The sequence below is a fragment of the Naegleria lovaniensis genome (genome assembly GCF_003324165.1).
Source record: "Naegleria lovaniensis strain ATCC 30569 chromosome Unknown tig019, whole genome shotgun sequence".
NCBI classification, from domain to species: Eukaryota; Heterolobosea; class Eutetramitea; order Acrasida; family Naegleriidae; genus Naegleria; species Naegleria lovaniensis.
This window is the reverse complement of record NW_025407840.1, coordinates 364,780-382,863: the sequence shown is the minus strand read 5'-3', so window position 1 is coordinate 382,863 and position 18,084 is coordinate 364,780. Positions and strand designations below refer to the sequence as shown.

At 35.7% G+C, this 18,084-nt stretch overlaps 7 protein-coding genes across 7 annotated transcripts; 3 read left to right on the top strand and 4 right to left on the bottom strand.

Annotated features, from left to right (window-relative positions):
• Nucleotides 1-100: 100 nt before the first annotated feature.
• On the top strand, nt 101-982 carry C9374_003408 (uncharacterized protein; the record flags this gene model as incomplete). The annotated part of the gene is made up of 4 exons (XM_044692933.1): nt 101-172; nt 247-364; nt 480-522; nt 571-982. 4 exons carry the CDS (start codon nt 101-103, stop codon nt 980-982), a joined length of 645 nt encoding a protein of 214 aa, XP_044549586.1.
• Nucleotides 983-1,066: 84 nt separating this feature from the next.
• Nucleotides 1,067-2,947, bottom strand: C9374_003407 (uncharacterized protein; the record flags this gene model as incomplete). The annotated part of the gene is made up of 2 exons (XM_044692932.1): nt 1,067-2,264; nt 2,307-2,947. The coding sequence occupies 2 exons, from the start codon at nt 2,945-2,947 to the stop codon at nt 1,067-1,069; spliced, it is 1,839 nt and encodes a 612-aa protein (XP_044549585.1).
• A 104-nt stretch (nt 2,948-3,051) lies between these two features.
• On the top strand, nt 3,052-4,099 carry C9374_003406 (uncharacterized protein; the record flags this gene model as incomplete). Its single annotated transcript, XM_044692931.1, has 2 exons — nt 3,052-3,564; nt 3,620-4,099. 2 exons carry the CDS (start codon nt 3,052-3,054, stop codon nt 4,097-4,099), a joined length of 993 nt encoding a protein of 330 aa, XP_044549584.1.
• An 83-nt stretch (nt 4,100-4,182) lies between these two features.
• Nucleotides 4,183-6,542, bottom strand: C9374_003405 (uncharacterized protein; the record flags this gene model as incomplete). Its single annotated transcript, XM_044692930.1, has 2 exons — nt 4,183-4,223; nt 4,382-6,542. 2 exons carry the CDS (start codon nt 6,540-6,542, stop codon nt 4,183-4,185), a joined length of 2,202 nt encoding a protein of 733 aa, XP_044549583.1.
• A 170-nt stretch (nt 6,543-6,712) lies between these two features.
• Nucleotides 6,713-8,926, bottom strand: C9374_003404 (uncharacterized protein; the record flags this gene model as incomplete). The annotated part of the gene is made up of 1 exon (XM_044692929.1): nt 6,713-8,926. One exon carries the CDS (start codon nt 8,924-8,926, stop codon nt 6,713-6,715), a length of 2,214 nt encoding a protein of 737 aa, XP_044549582.1.
• A 369-nt stretch (nt 8,927-9,295) lies between these two features.
• Nucleotides 9,296-13,444, top strand: C9374_003403 (uncharacterized protein; the record flags this gene model as incomplete). The annotated part of the gene is made up of 1 exon (XM_044692928.1): nt 9,296-13,444. One exon carries the CDS (start codon nt 9,296-9,298, stop codon nt 13,442-13,444), a length of 4,149 nt encoding a protein of 1,382 aa, XP_044549581.1.
• Nucleotides 13,445-13,497: 53 nt separating this feature from the next.
• Nucleotides 13,498-17,967, bottom strand: C9374_003402 (uncharacterized protein; the record flags this gene model as incomplete). Its single annotated transcript, XM_044692927.1, has 2 exons — nt 13,498-15,614; nt 15,906-17,967. The coding sequence occupies 2 exons, from the start codon at nt 17,965-17,967 to the stop codon at nt 13,498-13,500; spliced, it is 4,179 nt and encodes a 1,392-aa protein (XP_044549580.1).
• Nucleotides 17,968-18,084: the final 117 nt, after the last annotated feature.

The following is an 18,084-nucleotide window of genomic DNA, read 5'->3' as shown; positions in this document are numbered from 1 at the left end:
AGAGATGAGAATAGCAACAATCATTCAAAAGAGGGTTAAATTTAAACGAAAATAAAAATTTACGATACAAAAATACATTAAAAAATATCCAACAACAAGAATGTCATCGCATGAGTATATTTTCAAGTATATTATTATTGGTGATATGGGTGTAGGCAAGAGCTGCCTTTTGGTAGGTGTTTTTTGATGGACATGAGATGTAGGAATTCGTATCGTTATATATTCTTTTATTCATAACAACAACAGCACCAATTTACGGAACAAAAATTCCAATCAGACTGTCCTCATACTATCGGTGTAGAATTCGGTACCCGTGTTATTGAAGTTGAAGGAAAAAGCATTAAATTACAAATATGGGATACAGGTATGTGTTTTTTAAAGAAACCTAGATTTGGATGATTATCTGCTGAACCGATTTCTTCACCAACGATCGTTTAAACAATTCTTCATCATCGCTTGATAATTAACACTTTAAATAGCCGGCCAGGAACGATTCAGAGCCGTGACGAGATCATATTACAGGTATGTTTTATTTGGAATGAAAGAGGAATTGTGCTTACGCTTTCACAGAGGCGCAGCAGGTGCTCTCATGGTCTACGACATTACCCGTCGTAACACTTTTCATCATTTAGCCAGTTGGCTAACAGATGCTCGTAATTTGACAAACCCACACACAATTATTGTTTTAATTGGAAACAAATCGGATTTGGAAGATCAAAGACAAGTCAGTTTTGAAGAGGCTTCTCGTTTTGCTAAAGAAAATGGACTCGTTTATGTTGAAACCAGCGCAAAGACTGGTGAAAATGTCACTAAAGCATTTATGGAAACTGCTAGTAGAATTTATAAGAATATTGTTGACGGAGTTTTGGATCCTAACAGTGTGGAGTCAGGAATACAATACACAAAAACACTCATTGACAATGATACTCAGGGAGGTAGTGGTGGTAACAACAAGCCATCCGGTGGAGGATGCCCATGTTAATTCTTTCCTTTTGGTGTACATTTTACTTCCCCTTTTGACGTCATAAAATTATTGTAATTATTTAGTAACGCTTTTCTCAGGACTTTACTGTTGTTTGTGCAGGTTTTTGTGAATGTCAAAAATAAAGGGATCTGCGAATCTCAATGAATGTGTGAGGTGTTCTCTTAACATTTCGTCAATACATTGACGGAGGTGTTTTCGTTGAAGTATAGGCTTAGCTTGTGGAGTAAGGAGCTCGTTGTTTTCTTTGATGATCATCATCTTTAAATTCTCGTTTGAATAATTAACTAGTAAGGGAGATACAATTGGAACTGGAAACAACTCTTCTGTTTTTCTCTTGGGTTGCTGAGCTGTCGTGTTGAAATTCAATATTTTGACAACCAATCTCTCCAAGGAATTGTTCTGTAAAAACTGGAGAGTGTTCATAGCATTCGCAATTAGCTCTTGGTGGAGACGTGCTTTTAAAGCCTGTTTAAGGTATGTCATATCCTGTTTTCCTTCAATATAATTTTGATAAACCAGCTGGATTAGCATGGTACAAACCCGATTATTGGTTTCTTCCTTCAATATTTTCTGTCTCTTTGAAAGAAATCTGAGAGTGTCATGATGAAACATGGTGTTATACCTATCTAATTTAGTCTCCAACTTGGAATAAATATCATCTACCAATTTGTACAATTCTCTATACCTTGAAGAAGAGTAATCTTGTTTCCATTTAGAAACGAACTTATTGAATGCTTCCATGCTAATTGGAGGTTGTTGATCCTTGGATTGTGACTGATTCTTGCTGACTTGATTATTCTCCTTTGTCAAATTGATATTATACATTAAATTTCTGATATTAATGACATCCGTATCAGATGTTAATGTTCTGCTTGTCATCACTTGTTCTGGATGATACAAATTCCCCATTGTACCTCTCAAGATAATATCATTTTCTGTTCGAATATCTCTTCTCTGATACTTTCTCAACAGCAACTTCAAGTACTCATTTTGGATAAAATAAGTGCTGATAAAGTATTCCCAAAAGCTCTTATTGTTAAACATGTCATTCATGGAAGTAACAGAGCTTTCACCATGCAAATGTGTTTGTGAATAATAAGCATTGAGCGCTTGTTGAAGTAAAAGAAGATTTTTCTGATCTCTCAATACGTAATTAGTTAAATATTCGAAAAATTGTTTTCTATATAGAGGAGGAATGTTATCAAATTTGAAGGCACCCGTATTAGTGACTGAGGTCGTTTCAGATTTTTGAGATCGAGACATTTTTTCGAGATCAGCTCTAAAAGAGTGAAATTTTCCTTAACAAGAAATTAAAACATACTTTTCGTGAAGTAACCTCCTCATTCGATTGATATACACCTTAAATTTTTCAATCTCATTTGATAACACTTTCATTAGGATTGGATGCTGACGTATATCATTTCTGATAGTTGTTTCTTTATCCAACCTAAAATTATTATGGTTTGTAGCCACATTATAGTTGAGTTGATGATTAAGAATAGATTGAAGACTTCTATATGTTTTTTGAGCCTTCGATAGATTGGATTTGATAGTTTTGATTTCTTTTCGGGCATGTTTTGAATTGGTTTTATCCTCTTTGTTTATATTGTACTCTGAAAGCATGGCGGATATTTCATCCATTCCTCCCATTTCCAAATATTCTCTAAAGGCTCGTTCATAATATTCTTTCATATCATCTTCAGTATGAGTAGACTCTTCCGATGATTGTTCTTTGTTGGGCAAGAATGTAGCCCTGTCCATCATCATGTTGTCTTTTTGAATTTTCAACATATCATTTTCCCGAAAAGAAATTCTGTCTTTCAATCTGTTGATCGCTTCTATCACTTCACTATCATCATCGTTTAAAAGTTCTGTTTTTATAAATTCGTAATAATTATTCAAGCGACCATCGGGTGATGAGTGTTTTTCATTCGTCGATTGAGGATTTCTTTGTGTGGGCATGGTGAGCGTGTTGTTGCGTGAGGACAGCCAAAAAAATTAAATCGGAATGACTTTGCGCATTTTTTTCCCTCCATCTCTTTACAAACAAATTCAGTTTAAAAAAAATGTTACAACCAACCCCTACATCAACACCCTCTGCTTCTCCTGCTCCATCGTCGATTGAGGAGAAGGATGCAAAAATTCCTTCAAATGCAGGTTTGCCTCCTTCCAACAATGCAAAAGTTACTTTTACGGAAAAGCAATTAGAGGAGTACAGGGAAGCATTTGATATGTTTGTGAATCAAGACATTGCAAAACAAGAGCAAGAGGATTCAAAATTTAGGAGTTTCAAAAGAGTGGATTCTTTCATGGATCGAAAACAATCGAGCTTTATAATCAAACAATCGGAGCTGAAATCAGATTCTCGACAAACAGATAACGACAATGAATATGATGAATTTGGAGATTTAATCTCCAGTGACAGCGATCCTCAGGAGGAGGAAGATAATGAACCAAGTATTAACTTGGCAAAACTTGGAAGTATAATGAGAAGTTTGTTTCAAAATCCAACAGAGACGGAATTGAAAGACATGATTAAGGAAGTGGATGCTGACGGAAATGGAGAAATTGAATTTGATGTAAGTTTGTACAAGGACTGAATACGAACACATACTTTGAAACAATCATATTTAGGAATTTCTCTTACTGATGGCTAGCAAAGCCAATGAACTCGACTCGTTTGAAGAAATGAAAGAAGCATTCAACTTGTTCGACAAGGATAAAGATGGAATCATTACTGTAGGCGAAGTTCAAAAAGTATTTGCTCATATTGGATGTGACTTGACGTTGGACGAATGTGATTTGATGATCAAAGAGGTCGATCAAACAGGAAAAGGTATTGGTATTGAATTTGAAGATTTTGTAAAATTAATGAAGATGAGTAAGGAAGAATTGAATGAATCTGTCAAGCACATTATTGAATACGACAACTGTCTGGAAGACTTGCGTGAATTGCAAAAAGTATTTCATGAAGCGAATACGGACGAGCAAAAGCTCATCAATCAAGAAATTCTTCAATTGCAAGATGAACTCATTCTCAAGAAACAGTTAAGAGACAAACAAGTGTACAAAGGTAAACATACAAGAAAAATGTTAGCAAGTTGTTTATACTAAAAAATTTACCCTTATTGTCTTTGAAATGTCCCCATGCTTTTTTGACGTGATTGAACAATTCTTTGAATTCTTTTTTAAAAACTTTACAATCCATTGGCACGTATTGTCTTGGTTGACAGAAAGTCTTATTTTCGTCATCCAATTCCCAGAATGCCTTATAACCACCTTCCAAAACATAAATGTTTGGGAATGATAGTTTTGGATAATCATAAAAGTGACGAGCTCTGTCGAACTCACGCATTAATTTGTACATTTTTGGTGCTCTACATTGAGAGTACTCACAATGGAATACAATAATTTGTTTGGTTGTATCTTGCAATTGATCCTGATTCGATGCAAAATATCGAGCTATTAATTCTTGTGGTGTTGAAATATTAATGGCACCTTGAATATGTCCACCATTGTATTCATAAGAGAATCTACAATCAATAATTGTTACAGAAAGAGTTGGATTATTCATGGCATTCAGTAGAGTTTTTGAATCAATACATTGACAGCCTGTAATCTTTGGTTGAGGTATAATCTCCAACATTAATTCATCTTGAGCAGTAAATAATGAAGGTACGAGAGTGGATGATGATACGTCATCAACATCTTGAGGTGTTTGCACACTATCAAGGCTACAAGTACTGGCGCGACTGCTACTACTACCAGTGCAAGAAGAAGAAGAAGAGGAGGTGGCTGATGATTCGCTTGGAGAATTAGTAGAGACTGGTGTCGTGGCACTGCAACTGGTTGCAGGAACTTGAGATTGTGCCAATTCAACCTCTCCAAATCCAATCATTAATCTTCTCGAAGACTCTGAAAAGGAGAGAAGTCTGTTCGAGTCATGCTCTGAAGCTTCCATACCAAAGACATCATCATTGGAATTCATTAAGAGAGGAGAAATGAGTGGCAAATCCGAGTCATCATCATCAACATCTTCAAAGCTTGAATTTGTAGGTAATACAAGATTTGGTTTTGGAACAAAACTAGCTTTCTTTCTAGTTGTGGAGTTTTCCTTCTTGGATTTTCGTGAAAGGCAACTCTTTGGTGAATGAATCGAACATTGATGAACTAAAGGTGAGAGTAAGGTATGTTGTGTTTGTTCAGTACATGACATTCTCTTATTGATGACCAATGAAGGTGTGAGTGCATCGAAATCTTCTTCCCAACAATCATTCTTGATGCTTGTAGTGGCCATGGTCATACCTATATTGCTACTACTACTACTGCTACTGCTATTATTGCTACTACTGATGCATTCATCAAACTTTAAATTTCTACAGACGGAAAGACTCGAATGAAATGTCTTAAGGGAGCGATTTGCACTTCCAAACACGTTGGGAGATGAAAGTTCATTCATAGATGCACTCGTCCATACATTGTTTGTATTGGTTGAACTCAAACAGGAAGGTGGAGTAAGAATAAATCTACTTTCCATCGTACTGTTATTGAGGCTGACAGAACCTGTATCCGATTGACTGTCTTCATGATCAAATAATGTTCGTTGAAAATTTTCATTCTTATTAGGAGTCGAGGTTCTCATCATCATCATGGGTCGACTGAACGGATCAGAAAGAGATGACACACATGCTTCTGAATGAGTCAGTGATGAATTCAAGTAAGGCGTTGAATGATCATCATTACCAAGCGACAATGAAGATGGACTATGAGTGAGGCAACTCCCAAAATCCAACACTCGAGTTGGTGTCGTATGATGCTCATTCTTTGGTGCTGTTGAGGTGGAAACATTCGTTAGAAATGTAGAAGAAGAGGTTGATGGTGAGCGTGGTTCGGCTGCTGCGAGGTTATGTTCTTCATGTTGGAATTTTTCATTGTGGACCTCCTCATGGTTCTGAGTGATACTACTATTGTAGAGGGTATTATTCTTCGTTGAGTCGCATGGTTGTGTCGTGATGGAAGAAGACTCATCTTCAAAACTGTTCTTGATTCTTCTATGGGGTGAGATCAATGGAGAGCATGAGGTCTTTATCAAATTCTCTGTGTAGCAAGCCAAAGTATGACTTCGGGAGTGATGAGATACTTTTACCTTCTTCTCTAAAGGAGAGTATGAACTTGGAGTCGTATGGAAAGAAGCAGTTATGGAGAGAGTTGAAGAATTATTCTTCTTGTTTTGAAATAGATTTTCCTTGTTATTGGACAAGTAAGCCGATGTTGTAGGACTCAATGTATTTCTCTTTTGCAACAATTTAGTTTTTGACAATAAAGGCTTTGAAGTATCAGCAACAGGATGATCCTTCAAAGCTGAAGAAGAGGAAGATGGCAACGATGAAGAGAATATTTCTGATGATACCGACGCTGTTCGAGTAGTTGCTTCATTTCGAAGAAGAGGTATCCTTTGTTTTATTGAATGAGTTTGCGATGATGAAAAGATGATATCATCATCGTTATCATTGGATGGAGCCGAAAGATTTCCATCGTGTTGGCGTTGCCTCTTCATGTATTGTGTTGGTTTTGTTTTTTGATAATCTTTCGAATTAAATGGGCATTCGGCCACAGCGATGTGTGAAATATTTGTTACCCGCCAACACACCTTTTCAAAAAACTAACCGTTAGCAGTTACAATTTGGCAATGAAGGCGCGAGGTGGAAACACAGTCCTTAGAAAACCTTACTCTTTGTTGCTCTGATCTAGCATCTTTTGTTTGTTCTCAATAGATTCAGCAATTGTTTTTTGCAGCTTGGCTGATGCTTCCTCAGCTTGTTTTTGGATATCATCGCGCTGGGCTTGTAGTGTTTTAGAAATCTCTTCGTACTCTGAACTTGTAATGGTCATGTATTCAGAACTTGGGGTGCTAGGGCGAATGAATGGTGTGTTATCATGGGCTTGAAGCTTCTCCTGAGTGAGAAGCATTTCGTGTTGATATTGTTCAATTTCTGGAGTATCAACCTTCATATGAGTATTTTGTGGCATGTGATGTCTTCGTGGTTGATCAGAGCTCAAAGTCGTAGCAAGTGAATGCCAATCTTCTGCATACTTGTAAAAATCTAAATCATCACACCACTTGAGTAAATCGTCCATTTCATCATCGACGTATGCCACATCACCAAAAAGCTCAATTTCCTCTAATTCTGCAAGCATATCTTTTTCTTTCATGGTGAGAGCAAGTATTCTAAGGTCAGATTGAGCACTTCGAACATCATTGTCCTCAGATATTGGAGTTTCATCAAGGGTATGATGGGTCTCTTCATTGTTGTTCGTTTTTGCTTGCATTTTGATCATGTCCACTTTTTTCAATTTAATGAGCCATTCCAATCTCTTTTTTCTCTTTTTTTTCAAAAGATTTTCTTTTCGTTTCGAGGGCATAAAGTGATAAGGTAAAAGCTTGTCAATGGCCTCTTGTTCACTCTTTGCTGATTGGAGCACCTTGTAGGTTGTGCTTGGTAAAAGTGTTAACGTGCTGAAGCGGTGTTTAGCTTGTCGAACTTCTTTTTTCACCCTGTCCAATAGGAAATTGGAGCATGTATGAAATTGTTGATCCAACAACATTTCTTCATGAACTAGAAGAGTGGTTGCCACAGGTCGCCAAGCATTACGCTCCTCTCGTTGATACCAATCTTCGAAATCCCATTGCTTTGAAAGTAAATCTCGATGATTTCCAAACGATACAGGTTGAATGGATAAATTGTTTACATCTCTACTCGCGTAGTTTCTAGGTGCAAATGCATTGATATCAATGACTGATTGCTTCAAGAAAATTTTGTAATAAATGACAGGAGGAAATTGTGAACCTCCCAAACGAAATCTCATAAAAGCACCAATGGCAGGATCCAATAGAGGAGCTTCAGACGGGTTGATGGCTTTTAAAATATCGTAAGGATGAGATCTTTCTTTGAAAACAATTAACTGCTTGTAGAATTGAAATATTTGCTTATTGATGCAATTCCTCCACCATTTTTGAATGATAAAAGCGGCATGACTTTTTCGGTCATAGAAATACATTTTGTACTTTCTGAAAAACACTTGAGTGCTGCCAGTTTTTTCAAACAGTCTTCGTCTGTAGAGCCTATATCTTGATTGAATCACTGTAGCAGCAATATGTGTTAATCTATTTCGCAAGGCTTCATTATTACTATATTTCCAAATGGCTATAATTTGATGAAATTTAGCTTGTAGAATGGGAATGTAGGTCGACATAAAGTTTCTTAGATTATCTTCGTTTTTTCGAGAATTTGGTGAAATGAGAGCCTTTGTAGCATTTTCAAATGCTTGATCATAATCTCGTCTCTGCTCTTCCAATTCTAATTTTTTTGCCAACCTCAATTCATGAATTCTTTTTGAATAAAATCCTCTTCGACTCAAAAAGCCTTTCACGACTCGTTGAATCTCTACAGCAGCACTGATGAATGCCATCAATGGATGAAATTCAATGTTTCGAATAAAATATTTTCGTTTGCTTTTGGAAGACCTTAGATTGTATTTGAGCAAGACATTTCTTGGTTTTTTAGATCTCTTTTGTTTAGCCTCAATAATGGATGCAGAGATGTTGATGGGTAGTTTTTGTGGGGATGATGGATTTTTCAAGGGTTTGGTGAGAGAAATTGTACTACTACTCGTGTTGTTGTTTTGAAACGATCCTGTCAACTCATTTCCGATATTGATATTCGAGCACGCATTCATGACTGAAAGGTTTGATTTGGGTGTTGACACGACGGAAGAAGGTACTTGATTTTTAGGTTGAATTTCATTTTCTTGGATAGAGGGAACAGTTGAAGAATCTGGGACAGGCCGTGATTGTGTTGGTGAGGCTGAAGTTACTCTCCCAGAGTGTGAGTTATAATTTGCTACAACTAAACCTGTTGGATCGGAGCTTGGAATTTCCATTTCAAACAAATAACATTGAATGATGATCCAAAGCTTGTTGAGTATTTCGTTTTTAAATTATTAATTATTCATGATTTGTAAATTCTTTTGAGAGCGCCAAGGTCAAAGGACATCATCACCTGCAACAAGGAACGAAGCAAAAAAATCTTTTAAAAAAATATTTTCAACACACGATCTCTCAACAGGAAGAGTTTCAATTTTGTGAGAGTTGCGTGTGAAAATATCAGCATCATCGTGTTATTATTATTTGCTTTTGACCACAATCGAACATCATCACCAAAGGTGCACATATATCATTTGAACTTCTAGTCTCGAATATCTCTCATTCCGTACAACTCTCTATCTTCTTGACCGGAATAATAGGCTCAAATGTCTTCAACTATAAACTTCCTCTCGGAAACCAATCATTGTGGGCAAACATTGCTTCAACTCGTTGCTCACGGTAATGCCATTATTGCAGAGTTATTGAGATTGAGTCATTACATTCCTCCTGTGTTTTTCCTTGATGATAAGAAATATCAATATATTATATTTGATTTTAAATATTTAAAAAATCAAGATGCCTATGATAATAGAATTACATCTAGCTCAGATTTGCTTGACTTGGATGAAAGCTTTAAAGAGAGTCATATGCCTATCTTAGAAAGATTCTACACACTATTTAAGGCAATTTACAATTACTATAAGGATTTTATTAAATTTATGAACGACCTTGATCAAGGATATTATATTCAACAAACACTGGAATCTATTTTGGTGAATCAAGATGGTAAACAATTGTTAGCTGAATCTCTGTATTTGTATGGAGTCATGCTCATGTTACTGGATTTGAAAATTCCAGGTATGGTACGAGAACGAATGCTCATGTCTTATTTCAGATACAAGGGTGCTGGTGAAATTCCGAACATTGATGATGTTTGCAAATTGTGTCGAAGCACAGGCTTTGATTCTACCTATTATTTACATCGGGAATATTTTTATCAACACCATGGCGTAGGTTCAAACTCTGGAGGAGCATTTTTTGATTATTCTTCAGAGAGTGGTGGTGGCAGTGCTGGATCCAGTAGTGGAAGCACTTCATCCAATACTACTTCAACACCATCTTCTCCAAGTTTAGCAAATTCTCCCAACATGCAACAATTGAATATGGGTGGTCCACCTTCATTTCCTGAATCTTATCCCACAGATTATTTCAATAGATTTCCACTTCCTGATCAAGTGGTCTCTATGATCATTGGTAGATTACGTTCCGATGACATTTATTTACAAACTTCCTATTATCCACTTCCAGAACATCGAAGTGTTGCTCTCTCTACTCAAGCAGCCATGCTTTATATCATTTTATACTTTAAACCCAACATGTTGAATCATGAAATGGCAGTCATGAGAGAAATTGTGGATAAACACTTTCCTGATAACTGGGTCATTTCCTATTACATGGGATTCACTGTAGATTTAACAGTGGTATGGAAAGATTTCAAAGCAGCAAATTTAGCTATTCAAAATATTGTAACATTGAATCATGTCAAGAATTTAACTGATTCCTTCCACAATGTATCTCTTCCAAAACTCATTGATCAATTGAATCAATACCTTGTGGAGGGTGTTCTTATTGAGGAATATGTACTCGACAATATTAACAAATTAGTAGCATGTCTAAGAGATTGCAATGTTACTCTCAGATGGTTACTATTACATCGTACTTCTCAACACAAGAAAGTGAATGAATTGATCAGCTCGATGACCAATCCAGAAGAAATATTACTATTGTTATTGAATACTGCTCAATTTGAATTTTTATTGAAACAAATGTTCCAAGAAATGTTAGATTCCAAAGAAGCTAAATGGACTCAATGTAAAGATCAAGCTCAAAATCGAATGATTGAACTCTCTCAATATTTTTCAGGTGAAAAGGCTCTCACACCCGTGAAAGATGAACAATTACAAAAATGGTTCTCCGATATGAGCAGTAGAATTAGTGAATTGGATTATCATGATTCTACGTTGGCTGGTCGAAGAATTCAACAAGTCATTTCAGCGTTGGAAGATGTTGAACAATTTCATCAAATTGAACAATCTCTTCAAGTGAAACAATATCTCTCTGATACTCGATTATTATTGAAAAAGATGATTCGTTATGTGAACATTAGAGAAAGTGTATTGGTTGGTATTGCTATTGTGAGTGATATTTCTTATGCATGGGAAATTGTTGGAGATTATGTCAAATCCATGCAAAGAAGAATCAAAAAGGATCCATCCCTGATCATCAAGATGAGATCTACTTTTTTAAAGTTGAGTACCATGCTCGAATTACCACTCGTGCGAATTTCTCAAGCAAAATCTCAAGACATTGTCAGTGTTTCTCAATACTACAGTGGTGAATTGGTGAAATTTGTGAGACATACTTTGGAAATTATTCCAATGAGTATGTTCAGTATTTTGAATAAGATTATTGATGTTCAAACCAATCGATTAGAAGAATTACCAACCAAATTACCAAGAAACGAATTGAAGAGATTTTCTCAACTCGATGAACGTTATGATTTATCACGTGCTACGTATGAAGTGAGTAAATATACAGAGGGTATACTTGCCATGGAGAAGACATTGATGGGTATTGTTGAAATTGATCCCAAACAATTACTCGAAGATGGTATTCGAAAGGAATTGGTTCGACAAATTGCATTGGCTCTTCACTCGAATTTAATTTTTACTTCTTCTCAATATGGTTTTGATTTATTGAGACTTTCACCACAGCAACAACAACAAGATCATGAGAGTAGTAGTAGCAGTGGTAGTGGTAGTGGCAATGTATCTCAACGAGGTTCTTCACCATCTTCCAATTATCGTATTGATCAACTCATTGATCAATTAGTTTCCAATTCTTCACTCAATAACAAGAAGATGGAATCAGTCTCATTGATTGAATCTGCCAAACAATTTGAAGAGAAACTCACCAAATTATATTCTCAATTAGATGGTATGCTAAGATCCTTTGAATACATTCAAGACTATGTACATGTTTATGGTTTGAAATTATGGCAAGAAGAATTCTCTCGTATTATCATGTACAATGTTGAACAAGAATGTAATACCTATTTGAAGAGAAAAGTGTTTGATTTTCAATCTCTTTATCAATCCGAAGTCATTCCAATTCCAAGATTTAGACCAACACTTTCTCAACAAATGAGTGATAAGCAATCGATTACTATATTAAATTTCATGGGAAGATTGATGGTAGAAATGTTAGTTCATACAGATAGTCGTAGAACAGTCTATATTGAACAACTTTCAGGATGGTATGATTATGATAGTTGTGTTGTACCAGAAGCGAAACAACAACAATCCGATCAATCTGTGAAACAAGAAATTATTGGTTTGACCTGTTTCTCATTATTACAACAAACCATTTCAAGTTATGGATTAGTTGGATTAGATCTCTTGTTGAGTTATAGAATTGTTACTTTATTGAATCAATTTGTGAAACAATATTTGAGACATTTGAATGATCATGTCAAGAAACATATCAAATTATTTGAAGATTATTTAACACCACCCAATACATTACCTGAAGGATTATGTAAAACTTATGAACAAATTTTGGGTGCTCTTCCAAATACTTTCTTTACACATGTATTCATGTATTATGTCATGCAAGTAGGAACATGTCAGTTATTGAGAAAACACATTGCCTCTCAATTATTATTTACTTGTAAATTGAATGCCATGCCGTTATATAATACTCTGACAAATCTCAATCAAGGAATTTTGAAGGACGTTGAAAGATATTTTGATATTCATTATAAGAATCAATTGAATCAAAAATTATCAACACCTTCATTGAAAGTTTCTCAGAAATCTTCAATTTTACCCATTGCTCAAACAGGATCAGCTGCTTCATCGAGTGCTACCACTACTCAACAACCTCCACATGGTATTCATCTCTCAATTGCTAGTACGAAACAATTACCAAATTCCATGATTGGATATCCAAGTGAGCACAACCCCATCTTCTCTGAACTCACTCAATATCTACAGACCAGTGGTATGCATCAACCTTTTGAAAAGGTTTACATTACTCCTCAATACAACACTTCTAGTACCATGACGACTAGTTCTGGAGTGTCAAGCACCTACAACAATATTCAACACGTAGCAGTAACCATGTTTTTATTTGTGTTGTATTGTATTGAAAGATTCACATACATTTCGAGCATTGATTGTTTAGTGAGCAAGAAGAAGGGAGATATTATTGATGGTACTCCATTCATTATTGGAATTTACACCATTTTAAGACAATTCCATTCAAGCGAAACGCATTTGTTTTTGGCATATATTGGACAATATATCAGGGCCAATACAGATCAAATCAATATTGAAAAGAAGGGAGCAAGCATTCCTGATAATGTTATTTTCATGTTGAGATTTGTTCAAAGATTTTGTAAATATGGAAATATTAGCCAAAAAGTATTGGATTGTCACGTTCCAGCCTTTTTATTTACCAAGCTTGTGGATTAAGTTACGTCAGTGAACTGTGTTGCAAATAAAGGTTGCATTCATTATATAGTGTTTTAAATGATATCTGGAAGAATATCATCGTCCAGGATAAAATCATCGTCAAGTAGGGGTGCTGCTTGGTGGTTAGAATGTTCTTCATTGTTCGATGTTTTGATCTTCTTTGTCTCAGGTTCCAATCGATTCTGCTGTTTGGAATTGGAGTCGGGGTGAGTGCTACTAACGTTACTTGGGGAGTGGCTCATCGTTGAATGAGATGGAGTTTTGAAGGTAGTTGCCTTATTATTGCTACTACTACTACCACTGGTATTGGGAGAAGCATGTGCTCTCACAGGAGGTGTGAATGTTGGTACTTGTTTCGTTTGTGGAGTTGTTCCCTTGCCTTGAAGAGAATGAGTCGTCTTATTTGAGGATGGAGTACTAGTAGTTCCAACTTCTTTTTTGAACGAATACTTTTCAAAGAGTTGTGCCAAGTTTGAAGATGTAGAACTTGATCCATTTGTTGGTGATGATTTTGTACTATTTCCGACTGGGCTGGGTATTGAGGGAATGGAACTGGTTGTGATTGGAGGACGAGTAAATTGCGGAGTGGCCAGAGTAGTTGTGGTGGTGGTAGTTACGTTTGGCAAAGAATTTCCATTCATTAATAAACGAGGAGATGGTCGATGCGTTGAGGGAGGTGTTGAAAGGTTGTTCACGAACCCAACAATATTTGAATTTCTTGTTGTTGCTAGAAGATTGTTCGTTGCATCTGAGGGATTGACAACAGTGGTCGTAGTACTGGTGGTGTAATTCGAAGGTGTTGTGGATGGTGCACTTCTCTTGAAAGCATTGGTTAATTTGAATAGAGTAGCAGTAGTACTGGATGAGTCATTTTGAGTAACGAGTGAATCCACATGTTCCATCGTCGTCTCTTCCACTCGATTGTTAGATGTCGTTTCTTCACTTTGATCATCATTCACTTGTTGTTGATCATACAGTTGAGTCATGATTCGATTTTGAGAGGAGGATGTATGACTATTCTTAAAGAATGGACTTGTTCTCATCATGGTCGATCTTGTTGTTTGTTTCTTTGGAGTTTGTGGTAACAAGGAAGAGGAGGTGCAGTGGTGTGTGATGGCATCATCCACTGGCACATCACTCTCTTCATCGTCACTCTTTGATCGATACTTTCTCTTTTTCAATAAGGATTTCTTTGCAAGAATTGTACTACTACTATCATCATCATCAAACTGCTCTTCTTCTTGATCATCTCTAAATGAACGATTAAAAGTTTTTGAACCTTCTCGAGTCGAGAGTGAGGAAAGTGTTTTGAGTAGAGATGATGACTGTTGTGAAGAGATTTTTGATGAATCATTCAATGATGGTTGTTGTTCAGGACTCATCATCAAGGCATCTCTAACATTGGGTGGTAATGATGAAATATCACCATTCTTTGGTACATTCATCAATTGTCGAAGAATATCAAGTCCACGTTTACGTTCTTGATGATTTGTTACTACCATACGATCAACGTTCAAAGTAATATTACTACTACTTGTATTGTTCATAGGAACGAGTGTCTTGTTACGATTGGTGACTTGCTTCGAGTGATGATTCTTGGTTCTTGGAGACTCCAAGTCGTCACTGTTATCATCATCACTCATTCTAGAATTCTCTTCATCACTATCTTCATGAATCAATTTCTTCTTTCCTTGTTGATTCTTTTCAAAATTTTCATACATTTCTGCTATTTCTTCTTCTTCTTCACTATGAGTCATTCGTCGTTGTTGTTGAGATTTCAATGATGTTTCTCTTCTCTCAAATTCTACTTGTTGTACATTTTCATCAACATGTGATTCACCATCCACAGACTTTCCAACCACATCTAACTTTCTTTGAAGCATGGGCCACAAATATTCATCAAATGTTCCCTTTCCTAATAAATATTTAATATGAACAGAATTTTGTTGACCAATTCGATGGACTCGATCTTCTGCTTGTCTCAAATCACTTGGAGTCCAATATAATTCTGCAAATAGAACTGTACTGCATGGAGTCATGGTATAACCAACACCAGCAGCCTTAATGGAGAGAATGGCCACTCGACAATGACCATTTTGTTTGAAATTCGTGACCAGTGTTTGTCTTTTACTCGAATCTGTCGAGCCATCAATTCGAATATAATAATCACCTAATATTAATATTGGTATGACCACATGATGATTCGATATCCATATATTTTTGAATGATATATGTATAATAATATTATAAATCGATCAAAAGTTACATATATACGTTGAATGAAATAAAATTCAAAGAGAGAACATCCATATCGTTGAATAAATACAATGAATAGAACATCCATACAATGAATATAATGAATGAATGTATACAATGAATGCAATGAATGAATATAATGAATGAATATAGTTGAAATGTATACAATATACCCTCCAATGGAATATAAAAATTTCAAACATACCTCTCATCTTCTTTTCAAGTTCTGAATCTTTCAATTTCAATTTATAAAACTTGGCAAGTTCCTTTGCCACACATTCTTCAATACCATCCAATACTTCTGTATGATAGGCAAATACAAGAAATTTCAAATCTCCAGTATTCTCAATCATTTCTGTAATGTATTCCTTGACAGCTGGTAATTTAGCAACTCCTGTCATGTTATACATTCTAAATACTTCAGAATTCTTTTCAAAATTGTTTTGATAATGATCTTCTTTGGTCATGGCATGTTTCATCTTTTCAACGGCACTCTTCATTTTCTCAGCTGAAAATTTAATTCGTTTCAAATCTTTTGCATCAATATCTAATAAAACTCGTTGTCGTTGTTTGGGTGGTAATTCAGATAGGACTGATTCTTTTCTTCTTCGAATCATGACTGTTCTACTCAGTAAATAATTTAATTCCATCACATTAGAACTTCCATTATCATCGACATAGTTTAGAGTTTCTTTAGCATCACAATATCGAATGGTAAAGGCTGATTTTGTAAATCGAAATTCTCGATCCAACAACAGAGAGAGTTGAGAATAGAGTTCCTTTGGTCTACTCAGTGCAGGTGTTCCAGTGATCATGACGAGACGTTTGACCTTTTGTAAGAAGGGTGCTATTTTTTGAGATCGTTTGGTTCCAGAGTTTTTAAGGGAATGACTTTCATCACAAATGACACATTTGAATTTCACTCCATTCAAAATTGCATTTTCATCATTCTCATCTTGAGGTTTCTCAGCAAGCATATTCGTAGCAACTGTATATGAAATGATATTAATATAACCATCAGGTATTTGTTTTGAATTTTCAATAATTTTGATATTCTCAGTGGTAATGTCTGAATGAACACCACGTTCACCTGTAATAAACCAATCTTCAATTTCTTTTCCCCAATTGTGCTTCAATGATGCAGGACAAATGATTAAAAGTGGCCAATCTTCTTTAAAGTAATACATGGTTGAGAAACCTTGCAGTGTCTTTCCTACTCCCATTTCATCACCAAAGAGTACTTTACCATTTCGTTTCACTGCAAATGCAATTCCTTGTTTTTGGAAAGGTCTTAATTTTGAATTGACATATTTAGGTAATTTTTCTTTAAAATTTAACTCTTCACAAAGTGCATCTACATTGGATAAATCAATGGCTGGGTAATGATTTAAAAGTAATTTTGTACCTTCAGGAAAATCAACAATGATTATCTGAGCACCATCTACACGAGTTTCCAATAATAACTTCTTTAGAGTTGCATGTTCTGTGAGTGGAATAATAAATTCCAAATCGTTAAATTTTGTAATTTTCTTTTCTCTTGCAAACAAGTCATAGAGTGATTTCACCAACTTGTTGGTCACTGGTCCTAATCTGGGTAAGGTCATTAAAATACAATCGTAATTGTCTTTTTGAATAGAAAGTGTTTCATGTCGATCTTTGAGTTGTTTGTTCGCTTGTTGTAAAATATTACTTCCAACAATTTGAAAGGTAATGATATAGGGAGGACCTAACTTGATGTTAGACTCTATGGTTATTGAAGAAAAAGCACCACCTCGGTATGAGGATGGATGATCTAAATAAGCTGCAGGTTTTGTTCCTTCACTACACCATTCAAAATAACAATTTTGTGCTGCTGTACATGTCCAAAACAATCGACCTTTCGTTGGTCCTTCCTTTACGACTCTTCTTTGTATACATGCAATGTGATGCCGAGGACAAAGAGGAGCCTGATCATTGTCGGAAGAGGATGTTGCCGACAAGGAGGTTGTGTGGTTGTTGTTACTACTACTACTGCTATTGCTACTACTATTACTCTTTCTAGCATCGGAATTATACGGTGTTTTGTTGGTTGTCAATGAATGATTAAAATTATTGGATGAAGAATCATTCCATTTGAAGAATTTACATCGTTGTGGGTCGTTGAAATTTCGAGCACAACCCCAGTATTCTCTTCCTGCGTTCGCTCCATTCTTTGTGGTTCGGAGTTGTGCTAGAGACCCACACGCACAATGAACAAAATCACCCTTCGACTCCGATGAAGTACTCATGGTTGTTGATATAATTTCTATTGTTGGTTGGGTTTTACGATTGTTGTTGGTTGGATTAAAAAAATGTTAATTCAATGTTCTTGATATTTTTTTTAAATTTACCATTCGAACCATCGA